This window comes from Hemicordylus capensis, chromosome 6 (assembly GCF_027244095.1).
Source record: "Hemicordylus capensis ecotype Gifberg chromosome 6, rHemCap1.1.pri, whole genome shotgun sequence".
Taxonomy (NCBI): domain Eukaryota; kingdom Metazoa; phylum Chordata; class Lepidosauria; order Squamata; family Cordylidae; genus Hemicordylus; species Hemicordylus capensis.
The window spans coordinates 64814388-64836593 of record NC_069662.1 but is presented as its reverse complement, the minus strand read 5'-3'; the positions used below and the strand labels follow the sequence as shown (position 1 = coordinate 64836593).

Below are 22206 nucleotides of genomic sequence, written 5' to 3'. Positions count from 1 at the left end.
CTTGTGCAGCAGCAGAGCAAGAAGAACAGAGGCCAAGGTTCACCTGTCTCTTGTTTTTGTAATTGGCTGTCAGGTGCGTGAAGTGTGAGTGCCAGTGACACCCCTTGCACATGATGTCACATACAAGGGGCGTGGCTCAAGTTCCGGAAGGGCCTGATGAGCCCTTCTGGGCTCATTTCCAGCTACCATTTGCTGGTTGCATGCATTTATTTCCCTTTCTCTTCCTCCAGCGAGGGATAAATGCACCCAGCCTCCAAACACCGGCTGTGAATGAACTCCGAAGGGCTCAGGTGGGGACTCCAGAGCTTGGCCACACTCATCTTTGTATGACCTCCAGGGCTCATTCCCAGCCAGCATTTGCTGAGAGAACTATGTGCACCCAGCCATCACCCCAGCTTCCAGGGCTCTAGTCACAGTGAGGGCCAAGTTCAAGCTCCACACAATCCCAGCAGCCGGGTTAAGGGCATGCTCGCACCCTTAACCTTGGCTAAAGACTGGGCTTAGTAGTTGAGTTTGGCTGGGTGGGAGCGTTGGGATCAACACAGATCCCAGCATTCCAGACAAGCATCCTAGCCCAGGCTAGGCTGAGAACAGCCTTTGGGACTTGCAACTGCTACCTGGATTGCTGTAAGCGATAAGTTCCAGAAGGTAGTAACAAAGGAGCAAGATATTTAAGAGAGCAAGATGTCTGTCATTGTTTATTGGAAGAAGAGGTGAATAAGTTAAGCTTACAGATAAGGATGTAGGCCAGTAAAATAAGTGCAGGAAAATATGGTGAGACATGGCCCCTGGAAGCTTTGATGTCAAGGATGGAGTTTGCCATATGGGAGCCAGGATAGGGATTTGAGGAGGCTCTACAATGATAACAATAGCTCTGACATGCTCTCTAGGCTTTCAACTCATGAAGGCTAGGTTAAAAAAGAAACTTAACAACTGTCAAGGATGAGTCAGGATGGCATTTTGTTGGGGTTTCATTTATCAGCTATGCCCTGTCTCATTAGAGGCCAGTTATGAGACCTGAATGAAAACTAATTCATTGTGTGTTGAGTTTCAGTCAATGCTTTGACCTGCATTCATGATACGCAAGGGAAAGTTCAAGCTTAATCAATTGTCGTGTATACTAACACTTGACATTAGGCAAGTAATTAATTAAAAGATAACAAGTAGTCAAATACATTTTCTTACTCATTAGGACTGTGGTAATCATATGTTTAAATAACATTTCCCAAGATGAACTGCTACAAAAGACCTAAGAGATCACTAGAAAAATATTAACGTTTCCCATAATTCCTAAAGTATGCTGTCCAAACCTGAAAAATGATCTCATTCCTACAGGGCAGAATCCATGAGAATCTTTAGACAAGTCTAGCAGCATTTGCAAAGAGATTCTCTCTCTCTCTCTCTCTCTCTCTCTCTCACTCTCACTCACGCGCGCGCACACACACACACTTTCATTTTTAAAATATATAACCCAAAACTGTGTATTTTTCCAGCTCTCTGGGAATTGAGTGAAAAACATTGAGAGGGGAAGGAGGGGAGTTGTCTGATCGACATCTCTAGCTGGCTAATGAAGAAATTACCTTTCAGACTTGCAGCTACTAAAAGCATGCTGCAGTTGGTTGATTTACATTTCCATTCCCTTTCAATCACAGTAGCTCACAGAGTCTCAGACATGGAAAGTGGGAAGAGTTATTTTTGCCATTCCCCTTTCCCTCTGCTGTTCCCAGTGCCCCAACAAAATATGACCCTGAGGGTTGGGGATCTTCAGGGACATATTTTTGAAGGACATTGAGGGCAGAAGAGGGAAGGGGGATTGGTGTAAATCACTGTTTCCTCTTTCACAAGAGTGATGTTACTCTGTTTAGTCCTTCCAGTCATTTATCCACCTGTAGCTTGGGGTGCAAAGTCCTCTCAGGAAGGGCCAACATAGCTCCAAGCATTCAAGTAAAGGCGGGGGAGAGGTAAGCGGCCTGCATCTTTTCATTCTATTATGACTTAAAACAAATGTTATAGACATTTCTGTAACTTCCCATTATTTCCTATGGATAATGCATTGGTTCAGTTCTAATATATTGGCTCAGTTTGATGTGGATAATATCAAGCTACATCAAACTGATGCAGCTGATTGGGTGATCATCTATGTGGTCACCCATTTATACTGGGGAATCAATCCAATTGGCTCTGACATGGATAGGATCATATTATATATTCTGTATACAGTCCTACTATTTATCCCCTCCATGTTTGTAGCAATCAGCTCTTCCCTTGCCCTAAAGAGTGAACCAGAAGGGAACCCTGTCCTGTCTGTCAGGCAGTGACTTCTAGAGATCAGCCACTCAGCACATGGTGACCAGGACTTAGAGGGCCTGGTAGCAGGAAGTGAAGGGGTTCTTTGTTCACTGTTGAAGCCAGGCAGGGGAAGCAACAGGCTCACTGGCCAAGCCATGACAGCAACCAGTAACTCTGCAGGGGCCTGAAGTACCTACCATGGTTTTGGTGAATTCAGAGAAGAAGCCAGGGCTTGACTTTGGAGAAGGGTTTAGCCAGGGAACTGTGTGTTAGGTAGCTGGCGTCAGGTTTCTTTATTTTAGTGCTTTGCAGATCCTTATAACTAGTCTATTGTGTTTTATCTGTAATATAAGAATGTTGTACCTGTGCCCTTTTTATCCATCCAGGGCACTGCAAAAGTCTCTGTAACCTTTAAAGGTGCTTTTAAAGGTTCCTTACAATTGGGGGGGTTCTTTTGTATTTCCTTGCATTTATTTTCCATGCAACTGAGTAACCAAGATCTTTAAAGTGTGCCTCTCCAAATACCAGCAGAGTGTTCTTAGGAAATCAGATTGCAAGTACTGAGTAGAGGTGTGCATGGAACCGGCTGACCAGACCAGTTCAGTCCATCCCCCATCAAACCCGCTCGGTTCGGGGGAAGGGGGTTTCGTGGAATTTTTTTTTTGAAAAAATAAAAAAAAAATTAAATTACCTCTAGCCCCTTTGGGGGGCTTCCTAAAGGCCACGGGGGGGGTCTACAAAGGTTCCCACCGCAGCCTGTAAAAAGTCACCACCGCAGCCCGTAAAATGGTGTTTGGGCCTCTGTAATTGCATGTGGTGACCATTTTGCCTGCTGTCGCGCATGCACAAATGGCCTCCGCGAGGCATAGCATGATCCATGGCCTCACAGAGGTCATTTGCACATGTGCAGTGGCCATTTTTTAAAAGCTTTTTGACAGGTATACCAGAAACAGGTATCTTGGCACTTACTGTCATGCCCATCAGCAAACAATACCTATCAGAAAAGGGTACTTCAGTACTGCAATCTGACAGGGTCCTGGAAAATTACTTTTTCTTCACCTTTTGGGGAGGGTGCTTTAGGGGACAGTGATGGCCAGTCCCCCTGGCCCAGGAACTTGTGTGTGTGTGTGTGTGTGTTCTGGTTGTGTGGTAGTGGTGGGTGAGTATTTTATATTTTAGCTTCTGTTTTAAGTCTTGTGTGGGATTGGTTTATAATGTGTCTAGGTTTCTCTGGAGATGGGGAGACAGGGGGTGTATCCATTGATGATGAGGAGGCTATTGTGGTGGGGGGGGATAGAAGAAGTAATCAGCAAGTCAGCAGGACATTGTAGGGGATAGAGGTGTTCACAAAACCGGCTTAGCCTGTTTGGTTTGAATTCAAACCCAATTCAAACCAGGGTGGGTAGGTTTGGTTTTCATTTTGCTCAAACCCCCACCCTTACTTCAGTTTGAATTCGAACCTGAACTGATTCTAAAGGTTCTGTGTAGGGTATAGTTGGGACTCGAACTGGCCCATTATTTGTACATAAGGGTACAAAACCACGGTGGGTGGTAGGCACCAATGGGTAACAACAACCACCAAGACCCCAAAGTAATTAAACATTCCTGCAATTTTTAATGATTTTTTTGAGAGATTTTTCAATCTTTTGCACTTTTCCCAAAGGGAATAATGAGGATTTGAGGTTGCCTCATCCACCCCCTTGAGGGTGCCTGGGCACACCAAAGTGGGTTTGGGGAAAAGGCACATTGTGCCACAACTCCCCCAACAAGCCACAAACCAGTGGGGTTCATGGTGGTGGTTGTTCTTAATATCTTAAAAATATTTTAGCCTGTTTGACAGAATGTCAATGCAATAAAAATGAATTCCGAAAAAGAATTTTTCATTCAGAAAAAGGACAGTGTGTGACCTTAATTGCTGTGAACTCACTTACCCCTCCTCATCATCCTGAAGAGGCTTCTGCCCCACACTCTGGTCAGAGGGGGAAACCCTGACTAGTGGTAGGCTGGCCACACACTCAGCTGGGGCAGGGAGGGGGAGGGCAGATGGGCATCCTTCCAGCTACTCACCACCCAAACAAACAAATTAAAAGAGAAACACTGAATAAAATAAAATGCTGAAGAACGGTCAGCAAGAAGGGGTTTGGGAGGAAAGGGGGTGTTGGGGGGTCAAAAAAATTGGCCAGAGGGGCCTCAGGCCAAAGGCTTATGCCCCCCCCCCCAAATGGCACTTGCTAGCTCAGTTAAAGCAGGAGACACTCAACTCAGACTGCGGGGGGGTGGAATCCAAAAGGGACAGCAGCACAGAGCAGCCAGCTAAACACAACCAGGAAAAATTACTTTGGAAATGAGGGGAGTTGCGGGGGGAGCCAAAACAGGCAGGGCAGGAGCAGGACAAAGACCTCACCACCAGCAAAGACCAGAGGCAGAACCACAAACCACCACAGCCAGAAAAGCAGCAGCAGCAAGCAGCTTTCTATCTCAGCAAATAGTGATTTTCCAAACCCAGAGGCTGACTAAGTAGAAGTTGAATCTCCCTCCTTTAGGAGCCCCCATCCTTGCCCTCCCCCAGGACCAATAGGGTGCCAGTTCTGCAGGACTGGCAGCAATGCAGAGCCTACCAGAGAGCCAGACACATCTGGCCAATCAGGGAAGCAGAATATCAGCAAATCACAGCAAGTGACACAGTGCCACCAGTGCCCAAAATGACGGCTCAAGCCTTTGAACTGATTCAAACAGGTTCAAACCGAACCAGTCTCTGTTTGGTTCGAACTCAGGCTGGCATTGTCATAGGACTGCCCTGTTTGGGCTGAGTTTGGACCTTCAAACTGAACCAGTTCAAATTCGAACCAGTTTGAATTCAAATCTGTTTGCACATCCCTGGTAGGGGAAGGGAAATCAGAAATCTACTAGATGTTTCCCCTTCCGGCTGTCCTGCCAGCTCTTTGACCTAGGGGAGCAGTGCCTTGCCTTGCTCCTTTGTAATGCCAGGTTGTTCAGAGGCTGACCTGGTATGCATTACAGATACTTGGTTCGGAGAGGCTGATGGCTCGATCTGGTCCCAGCTTCTCCCTCCAGGGTACTCTGTTGAGGAGCAGTTGAGAGGATGTGGATGGAGAGGTGGAGTGGCTGTGGTTTATAAGAGCAACATCTTACAAGAGATGTGAGTTTGGGGTGGTATAGAAAGTTGTTAAACAAACAAAAACAAACAAACAAACAAACAAACAAACAATCTAGGCCTTCTTAGATTCAGACACTACAATTTTCTGATGTGGAGCTGTCCAGCAACTTCCCTTATGTGGTTAGATCATTTCCAGTTTGTGACTCCTGATGATATGGATAAGCTGCTTGGAATGGTGCAGCCTATCATCTGTTCTCTTGACCTTTGTCTGACATGGCTTGTACTATCTGGCAGGGGGGGTTGTTATAGAAGGCCTAGTAGATATTATAAATGTTTTTCCAAGGCAGAGCAGGATACGTTCCTGTCTTAAGACAGGAAATCATTGATTTTGTCTGAGTTAAGCAACTATAGGCCTGTCTTCAAGCTTCCATGGCTGGACAAGGTGATTTAGAAGATGGTGGCCTCCCAGTTTCAGAAAATCTTGAAGGAAACTGATTATCTAGACCTATTTGAAATTTGTTTTTGGGTGGGCTATGGGGTTAGGGTCGCCTTGATGGATGATCTACAATTAGGAATTGACAGAGGAGTATGACTCTGTTGGTCCTTTTGGCTGCTTTCAATACTATCGACCATAGGGAACATCTGATGAAGTTCTGGGTGGGAGGTACTGTTTTGCAGTGGTTTTGCTACTGCCTCTCAGGCAAATTCCAAATGTTGCTCCTTGGAGACTGGCTCTTCAAAATCCAAACTTTAATATGGTGTCCCCCAGGGCTCCAAATCATCTCCAATTCATAACATCTACATGAAACTGATGGGGGAGATCATCAGGATATTTGGTACAGGGTGTTATCAGTATTCTGCTGACAACCAAATCTTTCTCCATCATTAGGAGAAGGCATAACCTCCCTAAATGTCTGCCTGGAGGCAGTGATGGGCTGGATGAGGGATAACTGAGACTGAAACCAGATAAGATAGAGGTACTTAATGTGCAGGGTCAGAACTTGGGAGACAATTTTGATTTATTGGTTCTGGGTGGCAGGTGTGTGTGTGTGTGTGTATGTGTGTGTGTACAATCCGGGGGTGCTTATGGATTCAGACTAGGGATGTGCGAAACGTTTCGGATACAAAACGTTTTGTACCCAAAACAGCCTGTTTCAGGTGTTTTGTAGACAAAACAAAACACCCATTTTCCAGATCCAAAAGTTTTGTATACAAAACAAAACGTCCCTGTTTCGGCTACAAAACGTTTTGTTGTTTCGGTCCTCCATTTTGTAGTGATCTCTGAGTCAGTCTCCATTTTGTGTTTGACATCTCTTTGAATTTCCCACCCTTCCAGCCTTCTGATCGGTGACCTAAATCATGGGCTGACCTGATGACAATTTCCTCCTTGTTCCCCATTGGCTCTTTTGCTCCTTGCCACTCTTTACTGACCCCACATTGGCCAGGGGAAGGGTTGCTAACCCATGGGGTGCTAGGTTCTATTGCTTCTGTGGTGTTCTGAGTGTAGATTCTCTGGTAGCATATGAGAGTGGATTCTTGTTTTTCACTGAAAACCTCATATGCTACCAGAGAATCTACAATGAACACCTCAGAAACACAAAACCCAGTACCCTACGGGCTTGTGGATGTGGAGGTGGTTGGCACCCTATGTGCACTACACAACCCCTCACTCTGGGAAACCCCAGTGCCCCCCAAGTGGAATTATGGGGCTGCTGAAACCTCCATTATTCCCTATGGGAGAAATCTTAAAAAGACACGTAAACTTTAACAATTCACAAAAGATCAGCCCTTTGCCCAATGGAGAGGAGAACTGGTCTTGTGGCTGAGCATGACTTGTCTCCATAGCTAAGCAGGATCTGCCCTGGTTGCATATGAATGGGAGACTTGATGTGTGAGCACTGCAAGATATTCCCCTCAGGGGATGAAGCTGCTCTGGGAAGAGCAGAAGGTTTCAAGTTCCCTCCCTGGCTTCTCCAAGATAGGGCTGAGAGAGATTCCTGCCTGCAACCTTGGAGAAGCCACTGCCTGTCTGTGAAGACAATACTGAGTTATATAGACCAATGGTCTGACTCAGTATATGGTTCTCAGTCTATGTTCCTAATTCTTTTGAGATAATTCTGGAAGTTTCCTTGCCCCCATTGGGCACTACCACCCACCACACTCCACTCTGGGTCATCCCTTTCCCCTTGATTTGAAGCGATACATTTGCTGGAATCCCCATTATTCCCTGTGGGAAAATTCTTAAAGATGTGTAAACTTAAAAAAATCACAAAAAATCAGCCCTTTGCCTAATTCCCTTGAAATTTGGGTGGTGGCTTCTACCCATTGGACACTACCACCACCACCCACTCTTTTTGCCCTGGGTCCCTTTTTAAAAATCCAAATCGATTCGGATTCGGAAAATGCGGCTACAAAACAAAACAGGGCTGATTCGGATTCAGAAAATTTGGGTACAAAACAAAACAGGGGTGTTTCGATTCAGATACAAATCGAAACAAGAAAATTTCAAAATGCACACCCCTAATTCAGACCTCTCCCTGGTGTCCGAAGTTGAGGCGGTGGCCAGAGGTGCTTTTTATGAGCTTTGGCTGATACACCAGCTGCATAAGTTTCTTGAGATAAACAACCTTAGAACAGTGGTACATATGCTCATAACCTCGAGACTTTACTGCAATGCGCTCTATGTAGGGCTGCCTTTGTATGTTGTCTGGAAACTGCAGTTGGTACAGAATGCAGCAGCCAGGTTGATCTCTGGGTCATCTTGGAGAGACCATATTATTCCTATTGTAAAATAGCTACACTGGCTACCAGTATGTTTCTGGAAAAAATACAAGGTGCTGTCTATAAACTTTAAAGGGCCTTAATAGTTTAAGCCCTTTTAAGCCCAGCTTAAGCCATTCTCTTAAGTAATTAAGAGAATGAGGTTATTCACACACCTGTGCAAAACTAGGCTGAAGGAGCCCAGCACAGTTTTGCACAAACGTGTGACCTGCCGGCCCAATCCCGGCAGCAACACATTGGCAAACCCACCTGTGAAGCCACCCTCTAAAATGAGGTTAAGGGAGTGAGCACTTGGTTGATCATCTGCAGCGAAGTCAAGCTTGACCCGCCATCTCCGCAGACCGCCCTCTAGCCCTGCTCACTAATCATGAGAAGAGGCTCAATGTCTTCTTCACCATGACCTCCACTGCTTATTGAGATCATCTGGAATAGTTTGTCTGCAGTTGCCACCAGCTCATCTGGTGGCTATGCATGGACAGGCCTTCTCTGTTGCTGCCCCGAGACTCTGGAATGTGCTCCCTGCAGTAATAAGAGCCTCCCCATCCCTGACAACATTTTAAGTCTCTAAAGACTTATTTTTCACCAAGCTTTTTGACTGGATTGTGTTTTAAATTTTTTTAAGGTTTTTATTAACATAAGAATATATGAAAAGCCCTTCTGGATCAGGCCTAAGGCCTATCTAATGCAGCATCCACAGTGGCCCACCAGATGCTTCTGGGAAACCCACAGGCAAGAGCTGAGAGTATGCCCTCTCTCCTACTGCTACTCCCCTGACTATTAGCCATTGATAGACCTCCATGAGTTTATCTATAACAGATACATTTCTATAAGATTAATTTTTAACTGGTTTCAGCAGCGGCCTATACTTCTTCTGGAGGAAATGGTGGAATGGATGAGCACAAAATTACCAGAGTGTTTGAGCTTCAAAAGGTCATCATTTCCACACTGAAAGCTGGCATGAATAATCTTTTTCAGATACATTAACCTCAGTTCCCACCAACTGTACCCTCATGTCCTGTTACTACAAGCCTGACTTTGTGCTCATAGTTATGCAGGAAAATATACAAAATAGAGCTCTACTATAAGGTTCAAGTTCTGAATGGTGCAGACATTCAAACTGTGTAGAAATGAACATGTGAAGGAGCAGAATTCTGCCTGCTGGCCCTGTCCTCCATCACATAGATCTAAGTTATACCCAGAGACACACACACACATCCCTCTGCATATATCCTTTGAATGCTATATTGCACTCTGAAAAAATGGAGGGTTCAGAACCTATGTATGTGTGTTCATGGAGACCCTGCACAGAAATTATTGTCAACATGTGTGGATTGGGATGAGGCCAACAGATGTTCGACTATCTGTAAAGTGCTTCCTTCTCGATGGGTTAAGAAACTGGTTTCATGGTTACCACAGTGAATCCAAAGTCCCACACTGGGATTAAAAAAAAAATACAGTTCTACATAAGTAAAGATGATGGCAGAGATGTATGATATAAAACTATTCCAGCTATTGATAGAGAGATAATGGTAAAATTATGAGTGCCAACCATACTCAGCATGACTTTTTTCTCTCTCCACAGACCTCACTTCACGATAGAAAAATGTAGATGTATTTTCAGGGCACCAAAGATGTGTTCAGACCAGCAAAAATAGTTATGCCTTTTTTCACATAGCATTTTCTGAGTACAGAAGAATCTTACTCACTGAACTACAGGATGGCGGAAACTTCTTGTGCTCTCCTTGGCATCATAAATGCTTGAGAGGCGAAGGTAGAAGAGGAGATAAATTATAAGAGGACCAGTATATTCAATTAGGAACACCTGGAATAAGAATTAACAAGTTGTTCTTGTAAGAACTAACTGGCCTTTCACTATAATCTTGATATTTACCATTCTCACAAGTTAGCCCACTGCAACCTTAAATGTTCACATATCTGCCATTTTGGATGGTGGATGATGGATGTCATCACTACAAACTACTTCATTGAGCTGCCCCTATCTGTCCATACAGTTAAACTCGGTTAGGTGGGTCAAACGTTAGACCGCTTGCATCTCAAACATTTATGTGTTGAGGCGCAACATATAAATGAGTCAGGGTGAATGACATCATCCTGCTGAGGTATCCCTATGTGTCATTCACTACAACTTTACTAAATTTGTTTCGAATCAGGTCCATAAGTTAGCCCACTTGCACCTCAAATGTTCATGCATCTGCCATCTTGAATTGGGGTAGATGAAATCATTACTAACTATGCCATTGAGATGTCCCTATGTGTCCTGCACATGGACAGCTGTAGCAAATTTGGTTCATATTTGTCCAGGCATTGCGAAGTTGATAGAGGGGGACACACGGATACACACAAAGAATGCTGGGTGATCTCATAAGCTTACTTTCCTTAATGTTAAAAAAAACAAGTGATATCTAAATCTAACTTTTAATGGAATCTGTACATTACCTTGTGGAGTCTTAAAATTATTAGGGCCTTTACACCAGAGACCAGAATGAAATAATATAGACCAAGACAGACATAAAGGAGACTTAGGTTGTTCAAAACCTGACACTAAAGGAAGCCTACAGCAACAAGATTAACTGAAATAATATACATCAAATGCATATACTGTGTTATATAGATGCTAAGAATTATGATAGTATTTTTACTTCTCTCATAAAGTTGTGCCGTTGAGTTGGTGTCGGCTCTTGGTGACCACAGACCCATGTGGTTTTCTTTGACAGGATACAGGAGGAGCTTACCTTTACCATCTCTCATGCAGTATGAGATGGTGCCTTTCAGCATCTTCCTACTGCCCAATACCAGCAGGGATTCAAACCAGCAACCTCTTGCTCCCTAGGCAAGTTACTTCCCTGCTCACCTCTCTCATAGCCTCAGTTAATGAATGGTTTTGTTGATGTGCAAGGCTGGCTCCAGATTTTTAGGGTTCATGGGCCCCCTCCAATATGAGTGGGACACAAAAGAGTTGCTCTGCCACCACTACATGAAGGCTATGGGTGCAAAAGGTTCAACAGGAAGTTCTTGGCAGCTGCTCAATAATGCCAGTCCCTGATGTCGACCCTCCATTTTAACATTCCAGCTCCAGATTTAATGGGGCCCTGAGTAAAGTGCACACATAAGGTCCCTCAAGGGGAAACAGGGTTCTGGGAGCAGCAGCAGTGGCTCTTGTCTCAGTGCTATGGGTAGACCCTGACAAGCTTACCAAGCAGTGGACAGCAGCAGCAACATTCCTCACAGCACAGGCACAGCTGGAGATGTCATTTAATTCCTCCATCATGCTCCTAACACTCTGGACATTGTCAGGAATTTAAAATGGCAGCTCCATTTAGAAGTATCTATGGAAAGTGGTGGGACTTTCCAGGGCTGTACACCCCTAGAAGATGCCTGGGGGTGCTATGTGCTGACACCAGCCCTGCATCTTAAAAAAACAGTACTAACATGAACTAAGTTAACATCTGTGTAAGTGAACTGAATGCATATTCTTCCTGTTAACCCTCACCTTCGTCTTGTTGTTCTTCGCCGTTGCCTCCTCTGTGCTGAATTTTAGATTGTAAGCTCCTTGAGTCAAAGACCCATATTTTCATTGTTACTCTGTAAAGTTTCATGCATATTTTATGTTGGAATATGATTGTGGTGATTGATGACTGATAATGATAATGATAATTAATAATAAATAGGCCCACATTACATTCAGAATTACACTTTTTTAACACTGAACCTCGGTGCTCTTGAAGACTCTTAAACAGAGCCAATGCTGTTCTAAATGAGCAGCTGCTCAAGCAACACTGCTGTTATTTTCCATATTGTTACAAATGGGGAAAGCTGCAGTAACGCTGCTTGTGCTGCTGCCTGTTCTTAGCAGGATCAGGGCTGCCTAGGAGTCTGCAGCAGACCCAGGGCACAGCATTATGGCAGCATTACGCTGTGCATCATGTCAGTCACTAACAACAACAACAACAATAATGTTTCGGGAGCTGTCCAGTAAATGTACAGTAATCAAGCTATGACTTGCAAATGCTTATCAAAATTTTAAAATGGTTTTGCTGTTCTCTTAAAGAAGGCAATGGAGTTGATCTGATTTGTCTTCTCTGGGGAAGGTCATTCAATGGGAAGGGTGCCATCACTGAAAGAGTTTTGAGTTGTTTTCATTAGGTCTGAGCCAAAATATTGCCCAACAGAAAATCTGAGGGTAAAATTGGGGCTTGTGGGGTATAAAAATATCTCCTCCAAATGAATTATTATTATTAATAATAATTTATTTGTATATTGATTTTCAGCAGAACAAGTTCATAAGGTGGTTTACATAAGGGGAGGGGAAAACCCCTTCAGTTTCTATTATGGTTTTTATGGTAACAATCATTGCTATTTTGCCAGAAGATTTTTAGAGTCTAGGCAAACAAAGCTGCAAAGCTGAGAAGTTAGTTTCAGTTCACCTCTAGCATTAATGGAAAATTTCTAGGCAAATGGTGCAATAAGAGAAAATATTTGGGGGAAATAAATTAACAAGAATTGGCAATGTCACTGGGAAATTTTAACAGGTCTATGGGCAAGTGCCAATTAGCCACATAGTCAAGTTACTATGGTGGGAAGAGCAGGGTGGAGGAAACATACTATAAGGCAGCCAAGCATACTATAAGGCTTCTCACAAGCATCCAAACCGAGGCTAGGGCAGCCCAGCCTGGTCAGGCTGCTCTTGTGCAGTGCTGGGATCTGCATGGATCCTGGTGTTGCCTGCCTGCCTGCCTAAATGCACTTTAAAGCCCAGCCATGAGATGTGAGCACGCCCTTAACCCTGGTGCCAGGATTGTGTGTGTGTGCTCAGGCTGCTTGCAGTCCAAGTGCACACAGAGATGGGTGCATAGAGTGCCCATCACATCGGGGTATCCCCCAATTAATCAGAATAACTGCATGGTGCATTATGAGATACGTGGAGGCCAGGATGCATAGTCCATGCTTCCCACCAACATTGAGGAATTGTCTGGGGAAAAGGTAAGTTTAGTGCAGCCTTTCCCCAGCCTGCCTGTCCTCCCTGCCTCCTGGTCATGTGCAAAACCTCTATGATTGGGAGCCCAGAGGAATGCACTGAACAAAATTAGTAGCAACAATGTGTAAAACAGCTGCATCATATTTTATCTAAAGCACTTAATTTAGTTTCTTAACTAATCAAATTGGAGCATGATGAGTATTCACAAAATAGTCCAGCCCTAACACATACAAAATGTACTGCATGCTTAGTATGCTTCTGTGTGTCATCTATTTATATATGGCAAAAGGAGAGAGGGAGAGAATGTTTAATTCTCCGTTCCATGAATACCAGAGATAATCTTTCTTTCAGGCTATAAATTATCATCTGCCTACATGGTCAGTTTGAAGGATACACCTTATCTTGAGGGTGACTCAGCATTTTGGATTATATTAAACATCCCAGCTTCTGAGTTGTCATCCAGAAAAGGGATATTTCAGTATCTTACCACCATCAATTTTCTTTATGGAATTTGCTGGTCTGATCCATCTCATTCTGCATATGGAACAGAACCATGAATGGCAGCTTCTCTCTCTTTTTCTGTTATTTTCTGGAGCTCTTCATAAGGATACATTTTGAATAAATATCAGTTTTTTCAGTGCATTCTTATGCCACCAGTTGACCATCAATCATTCCTTGGTTAGGCAGATTTCTGGTAATTAGCCCAGAATGATCAGCAGAAGAAAACAAACCATTAGGAGCTTTCTGCCTAATGCATGTTTTCTTTCATATGTCCAGTGCAGTAGTTACTCACACAAACTCAGTGCCTACCTCCCAAAGTTAGAGTAGGAACCCATAACTAGAAATTTCAAATGAGAAACGAGACCAAGAGGAATGAGAGATTCTAAAAAGTAATATATTTCAAGCAGAATCTCAAACAATTCCGCCATCTGTCAGGGATGCTGTAGCAGTTTCCTGCACTGATCAGGGGGGTTGACAAGAATACTAAGGCCCCTTCCCACTCTGAATGCTATGATTCTATAGCTTTATTCACAAATAATGTCCAAATTATGTACAATCTGTGTAGAGTGAACACACATACAGATCCATATATATTCACAAAATGTTCAGTCCATGTACAGTAATTCGTTTTCCATCTGTGCCTTCGTTTGAAAGGGCTTGAAAATCAATGCATATACCATCATTCACACAAAGACTTGCACATGCTTACAGAAATGTACAATGTAATGTTTGGATAGGGCTTAGGATGATAAATGTTCTGAAAGCACATCTGCAGTTCTTTTATTATATAGTAATTCATTCAATTTTATATGGTTTTTCTACGGTAGTGCCCTAATAGTGTACAGTCAATTAAAAACATGTTAAGGTTAAAATTAATAAAACATGCAATAGCACCAGACAATAAACAAATAAACAAAGACACAGAGAGTGTGAGAGAGAGAAACACGGCAATCTAAACAGCCTTTTAGTAACCTAGGATGCAATTAATCTGGTTCTGAAGACTTAAATTCATTTAAGGTAGACAGAAAGGTCATTCACACAACCGCAGTGTGATTCAACCTCTATGATTTAATTTTAGGATGCAATTAATCTGGCTCTAAAAATGGAAGACATTCTAAAGAGGAAGGAAGGATCAGTCCTACACCCCTCCAGATGATTGAGACTTCTTTTCAGCTATGCTGCTCACACGTCCAGACGAGCCACACTGCAGCAAGCAACACAGCCATCTGAAGGCCAGGGAAATGGAGCCCAGCCTCCAGAAATCCTCGCAAAGAGTATGGTACTTCGGGAGATTTCCCTGCTGCCAGGCTCTCTAGCTGCCTGGCTCTATGAAGGCAGTCCCTCCCTGGGGACAGTCTCTCGGGCAACTGGGGTCTGAGGTAGAAGGACACACTTGTGTCCTTCTACCTCAGTACAAGCCCAGGTAAAATCCCTGGGCTACTCCGGGGAAGAGTGAGTTATCAAGGAGCAATCCTGATCCACACAAGCAGTTCTACCTGAGTAGGGCTGTACAAGTCTGGGTAGGGCTGCTTGTGTGAATGAGCTCAGAGTTTCCTTACCAACTCTTCAACAATCTTGAACTGTAATTCTGACTCATCATTCATGCTGCTTTATGTTAGGTCACACAATTCTTCTTTTGAGAGAATACAGTTGTAAAATTAGAGTTGAGCAGTTCCTCTTACTCATCCATTAATTCTCGTGCACCAGTCATATACATGTCCATATACTGATACCCCAGCTCATTTTCTCTAGTCAATACTGAACAGAACAGTACTCCCCACCAAGCCCAATGTCAGATTGAAAGAATATAGCAAAGTGCAGTTGCATAGAGCCTAATTTGTAAGTGAACACAATGTGAAAGACTGTACAACGTTTTCACTGCTTGTATGGTCTAGCAGTTAAGTTGTGTCCTTTAACTTTCAGTCCAGTCCAAATGACTTCTAGGAATGTGCAGTGAGGCCTAGCATGGTGTAGGAATATCTGTAAAAGTTGTAGTAAAAGTTTGTGTAGGGATATCTGTAAAAGTTTTCAGTATGCAGAAAAGGACAAAGAAAAGGCAAGTAAACAAAGCAGGATCTAAGGCTAATGCATACTTACTGTTGTCCAACTGACTTGCTGACCCATGTCTGTGAAATACAGTGTAATGATAGAAGAAGCTGCAAGGCTCTTTATGTTGACAGAATCTTTTAAATAGGGTCCATCTATAACAATGAAGAAGCAAGAACAGGTGACAGATAGTCTCAACTCAAAAGTTTTCTCTTGTGTTGCATGCTTGGTCCAATTAAAAAAATTGCATCTATCAAGGAAAAATGGTCTCAATCAAGGAGTTATCAAGTGGCTAACATATAGCCACTGAGATGTCAAATCTGCCACTACGGCACTATGGTACCATTCAAGTGGTCATATATCACACCTGAACCAGAGTTCTGCCACAATCTACCTTTGAATGCTAGCTCAGGAAAAAAGCTAGCCTGCAACAGCTGCATGCACATGTTGTCAGTCTAATACCAAGCTATTGTTCTTCACAAAGTATTTGCTCAGGGGTGCTATGTGAATATTAGCTTAGGTTTCTTTTCAGAGCTTGTCAGATAATAAACCTGCAAAGCTGTGAGCTGATTGCATTTTTCTGTCTTCTGCTGTGCATTAGCTGGATTCATATGGGCCTTACCCATAGTGAATTACATCAGTGCCCATAGGTGCACCTAGGTAATTTTGGAGGCTCAGCCAGATGACCACACCACCCGGGACAGACTAAAAAGGATTTGAGGGGCCCCAGGGGCTGTGGAGACCCTGAACTTTGGCCCTGAAGTCCAGGAGTAAGAACGCCTCTGTTAGTGCCAGGTGTTCTCATGCTCACAAATGCTTCTGCTCTCTATTGTCCTAGTCAGATTGGGTCCAAAACACATGAAGCTACCATATACCGAGTCAGACCATTGGGCTATCTAGCCCAGTACTGTCTGCACAGACTGGCAGTGGCTTCTCCAAGATTGCAGGCAGGAATCTCAGCACAATCTTGGAGATGCCAGAGAGGGAACTTGGTGCTCTTCCCAGAGCGGCTTCATCCCCTAAGGGGAATATCACATGCAGTCTCCCATTGAAATGCAACCTGGGTGGACCCTGCTTAGTTAAGGGGACAAGTCATGCTTGCTACCACAAGAACAGCTCTGCTGTTCTTCTTTTTAGTCTTGCACACACTCGAGAATATCAGTTCTCCAAGTTCTCCAGTACGAAAGCTCAGCATACAGCGAGGCTATTCTCGTGCACAAGCAAAACCAGGCTAAGGAAGCCCAGCCCAGTTGTGCCTGCATGTGAAAACGACCGGGAGCTGTGTGGCTCCCAGTGGTGGCACGGCAGCAAAACTGCCTCCGGAGCCCACCTTCAAAATGAGGGTAAGGGAGCAAGCACTCCCTTAACCTTGTTTTACCAATCGTCTGCCAGCCCCAGCAGTCTGCAGCCAGGGCTGGGAGGGGGGTCCCCATAAGATACTGCATTATACGAGGGACTAGGAGATCTCCATAATGCATCATATTATGGCATCGCCCACACCAGGTGTCGGGGGATGTCCATAAAGCACCACATTATAGGAGTTCCGTGGGTCGGGGAGGCTCAGTGAATTGCAAGAATAAGTTGTAGGGTTGAAATGCATCTATCACCACCACCACAAGCAGACGTTCATAGGTAGCCTTTGCGTATGTGTGCAACCAATTTGCCCTGAAAAGTGATCATTAGGTTGCATGAGGAGGGCATACATAATGAAATTCTGCACAAGAAATGTTTGAACTAGCTCTTGTGATGACCCATGCATTCCCATGTTTCATTTTTATACATATATTTATGCAAGGGGGACACTCTAAGTGTTCAGTGACTATCAGTCCCTGGGCCAAATCCAGCTCTCACACTTTACCATCAGGCTCTGCACTCGTGTAGGCAAACAAGGGCTGTGGATGAGCAGCAATTCAATTACCATTAAGAAATAGGCCTTCATGGTAGCCATAGTGGAACATGGACGTTGAGGGCCTACCACATCATCTTCACTTTTCAGTGACCTTGTGGCAAAATTAGTAGCTGACTGAGACAATATACACATAAGAAAGAGGATACTCACATTTGCTGCTTGATTCAATACTGGGGGGAAATGCATGCAATATTGGTAAATATAAACTGGCATGCTCAATACTGCAAAATATATTCATTGGCACCTATGGAAGTTGCCTCTCATGTACAATGTAATGTGGGAAGTTGTAGTTTTTCCTTTCAAAACAGCATGATGTAAGATAGCTTGGTTGAAGAATTCATACTTACTGCGTTCTAGTCTCAGGCCTATACGAGATGGATACCATTGGGGACCTGTTCTCAGATAATTGGGGGGGGGGAATACATTTTACTCCAAGACATTTTTTTTTTTTAAAGAGAGCATAAAATCCTGTCACTTCTGCACACAGAGTGCCAGCCTGGTCTGCTTTATATATTGCAAGGTCCTGCACTGAGCTAAACTCTCACACATGAAATAGTATTCATAACTTTGACAGGGTTGTGCAGTCCAGTACTTATGGTTAGCACTAAATAGGAAATGGAAACAATGCATGAGAGGACACAACCTTTCCATTCTGAATCATCTAAATACAGCCAATGTGTGAAATAGTGCAATTTTTAAAAATAGCTATTTATTTTAAGAATCACTAATATTTGTGGAGTTCATATAAAGTTTCACCTCTCTCCACAGTATCAGTCAAAGTAATTATATCTGCACTGACATTTCTGAAAAGTTAAATCTGAAAATAAATGTTATGTTTATCGTATACATCTTGTGTCAACACATTAACCTAGTTTCTTAATCTCTCACCCAACTTCAATTACTGTAATATTCCATTCTCCAATTTTGGAATTAAAATCTCCAAATAGCCAAGTTTGGTTTAACTGTAATGCAATCAGCAAGAATCATTTGGCATCTGTCCCTGGCCGGAGTACTAAAGGTCACTGTGAGGTTGCACCTCTCAGAAAGACCACTACTGCAAGAGGAAGACTAGCCCAGCTCCAAACACTGACCCAAAAATTAGCAGCTGCAGGGAGCTTCTTTCCTGTCAACTTCCCCACCCACTCACAATTTAAACTGTCAGTTTTTTTGTGACCACATGGGTAAATTAAAGGGCATTCTAACAGCTCTATAGAATACCATCAAGGGAAGAATACAATCAAGGGACAAATACCATCAAGGGATGAATACCATCAAGGGAAGATTAGCCTTGTCCTAACTGAATGTAAATGCCTATTAACAACTCACCTTTGTCTTCTGGCATGGTCAAATTGATCTCCCTCCTCTACCTATTCTCTTGCCCACGTGGCCTTTAAGGCCACCAAGTTACACATTGGCTGCCTTTGGACATAACACCAAATGGGAGGCAAATGTGCCAGAAGTTTGCTTTTGATGCTGTCCAAATGCATGAAACTGTAATTTTATCACCCAATCTCAGGTCAATTTTTGACCCCAAACCATAATTTGAACTTCTGGTTTGTAGTGAGTTTTGCTGATTAAATCTCAGTTTTGAACATGGCATCATATGGTACTGGCGAAGTTGGAAATCAGATGGCATCGGTGGTACTGGCAAAGTTGAAGACCAGAATCACAATATATTTTATTATTCTTATAATCAAGTATGTAGTGGAAATTTGATCCCTCCTGTTAGAGTGGGAATGTATTGGCCAATGTCTCAGAAACTAATCTTTATACAGTTCAGATATATACACTTTATATTGATAGACAGAAGTCTGTAAGGGATTCCGCTGTTGATTGCCAAGGGGATAACTGAATAATACAGGGTAGTGATGTGCACAAATGTGTTTTTTTAATGCAATTTGTGTGCAAAACAGATCACCCCTGATTTGTTTTGTATCCAAATCTACCTCCTCCAAATCACCCCAGATTTGATTAGTATTTGCTTTGATACTATTCAAACCACTTAACAAGGTCCTAGGGGCACCAAATTTGGGTGGTGGGTATGTCCCCATGGGTGCCACCTATCACCCATATCTCAAGGTAGTGGGACACTTGGTTGATTTTTAATGATTTTTTTAACTGGTTTTGAACATTTCCACCATAGGAAAAAATGGGGATTCAAAGTTGCCAAATCTTAACCCTAAAATTGATCCCCAGCTTTCATTTTTTTAAAAAAAGCTAAGCTCTAGCCCACGTAGAAGTGGAGTTATGGGGCAAAATATGCAGTCATTATTTTTCAAGTGTTTGGATTCTTTGGTGTATAATATCTTTTCCTCATACTGAATCCCTATGAGGATTCATTGCACAACTTCATTTCTTCTGTTCATTTTGACTGTCACTGGACAGTGCCAACTGTCAACTGCCATGAGCCAACTATACCCCACCCACCCCACCTGCAAGGCAGTAGGATACTCATTTTAATTTTTTGGAATATTGAAATGTTTAGATTCGTTGGTGTCTAATAACTTTTCCTCATAATGAATCCCTATGAGAATTCATTATACGCCTTTGTTTCTTCTGTTCATTTTGACTATCTTTGGACAGTGCCAACTGTCAACTGCCATGTGTCAACTACCTCCCCCCACCCCCCCACACACACACAGAGATACTGGGGTACTCAATTTATTTTTTAGGTATTTTTGAAGTGTTTAGATTCTATGGTGTCTTCATTACACACCTTCATTTCTTCTGTTCATTTTGACCCCACTGCTTTGCAGGTGGGGGTGGGGAATTAGTGGCATCCCATGTACCAACTCCCCTGCAACCCACAAGCCACTGGGTACTCAGTTTATATTTTAGAAATTTTTGAGGTGTTTAGACTCTTTGGTGTGTAATGAATCCTCATAGGGATTCATTATGTGGAAAGGTTATTAGACACCAAAGAGTATAAACACTTGGGGGGGAAACCTAGAACATAAACTGAGTAGCACGCCACTGCCTTGCAAGTGGGAGTGGGGTATAGTTGGCACATGGCAGTTGACACTGTCCAAAAGACAGTCAAAATGAATAGAAGGTGTGTAATGAATCCTCATAGGGATTCATTGAGGGAAAGTCATTATACACCAAAGTATCCAAATACTTGAAAAATAGCGACCACATATTTTGCTTCTTAACTCCACTCCTACAAGGGCTAGAGCTTAGCTTTTTTTAAAAAAGAAGGAAGGAAGGAAGGAAGGAAGGAAGAGCTGGGAATCTGGGGGAATTAATAGGATGGATCCAAATCTCTAATCAATTCAAATTGAATCAGGCACGATTTGATCCGGATCCGGATCTAGCCAATAGACCACAGGGGCGATTGTTTTGTCTCCAAATCACCCGAATCAGCAAGATTCGGGTACAAATTGATTTGTACCCAAATCAATTTGCACATCCCTAATACAGAGTAAAAACTTCAACAAAGTATTTGTTAAACATGTAGGCCACTGTTTAAGAATATTTGTTTAACTGCTTGTTGTGGATCCCAGTGCAGGCAGTACTGATCCACCCATAGTGCTGCGTCCTCCTAGTGATGTGCCAGCAATCTTGTGCTTTTGCGCAAGAGGCAATGACATTTCTCGCTGTGTGTTTGCTTTCACATAATGTGTCCACCTTGTTTGAGTTGAAAGACACCAAGTAGAAGGTTTAAATGCCTTGCACCTGGACCAGCTTCTGTTCCTAAGGTTCTGCTGTGGACTATAAATCTCCACTTTAAACCTCCAGTTTTGCATTTTGTACAAAGTAATGTGCCTACACTCCAGAAACACTACTTAGACTGCAAACAGAGGTGTAGCTATAACTGAGTAGATGGGTTCAAAGAACCTGGGGCCCCCAGTTCCTGAGGACCCCCAAGCTCCACCCTCCCTATTTTATTCATTATCTCCCTCACTCCAAGGGGCCACTGGGAAGAGGGGTTAACATGCCTCCACCTCCCCTAGCTACAGCCCTGATTGCAAACATGTTGCTGATTGTCAAGTGACATCAAAGTAGTGCTTCCGGAATGCAGGCACATTACTTTAAGTGTTTATACTCTTGTGCAAAAGTGCAGGACTGGTCAGTGCTTCACAAGGAGCCAGCAGCAGTACTGGCATATTGGCACTTTCCATGTGAGCAATTTAATTTTTAACACTAAAATGCTGTTCAAATAAATATTTTAAATAAATATTATAATTTAGCTGAATTGTTATTGCTTATTTGAATTTTTTAATTTAAGTTTTCTTCATTATTTTAATAATTGTATTTGTCTTAAATTGTTACTGCCAAATAAAATAAAATATATTGACTGATGTTGATTTCAGAAGTATTTATTTCACATTATGTCTGAGAGAGAGAGCACAATGCAAAACAATTTAAAGTATAGATTTAAAGTTCACAACAGAACCTAATGAAAAGAAGCTGGCCCAGGAGTAAGGCGTTTAAATCCTCTACTTGGTGTCTTTCATATCAGTCAAGGCAGATACATTATGTGAAAGCAAACACACAGCAAGAATTGTCATGTCTAGATTGTGCGGCCCTTAAATAGCAAAGGTCATCCTAGATGTCATTTAAGGT

The 22206-nt window shown here is 43.0% G+C and overlaps 1 protein-coding gene across 10 annotated transcripts in view; it reads right to left on the bottom strand.

Annotated features, from left to right (window-relative positions):
• TECRL (trans-2,3-enoyl-CoA reductase like) overlaps positions 1-22206 on the bottom strand; it is a 62070-nt gene that overhangs the window by 27033 nt on the left and 12831 nt on the right. For 8 of the 10 annotated variants that reach the window (XM_053261135.1, XM_053261125.1, XM_053261134.1 and 5 more), the window contains exons 3-5: positions 17988-18032; positions 15783-15886; positions 9895-10010 (exon numbers count right to left, since the gene is read on the bottom strand). In XM_053261135.1, the coding sequence (XP_053117110.1) occupies positions 9895-10010; positions 15783-15886; positions 17988-18032 (265 nt within the window). Of the gene's footprint in view, positions 1-9894; positions 10011-15782; positions 15887-17649; positions 17732-17987; positions 18033-22206 lie in introns of those variants that run through there. The other 2 variants (XM_053261133.1, XM_053261127.1) reach the window with 2 other exon arrangements.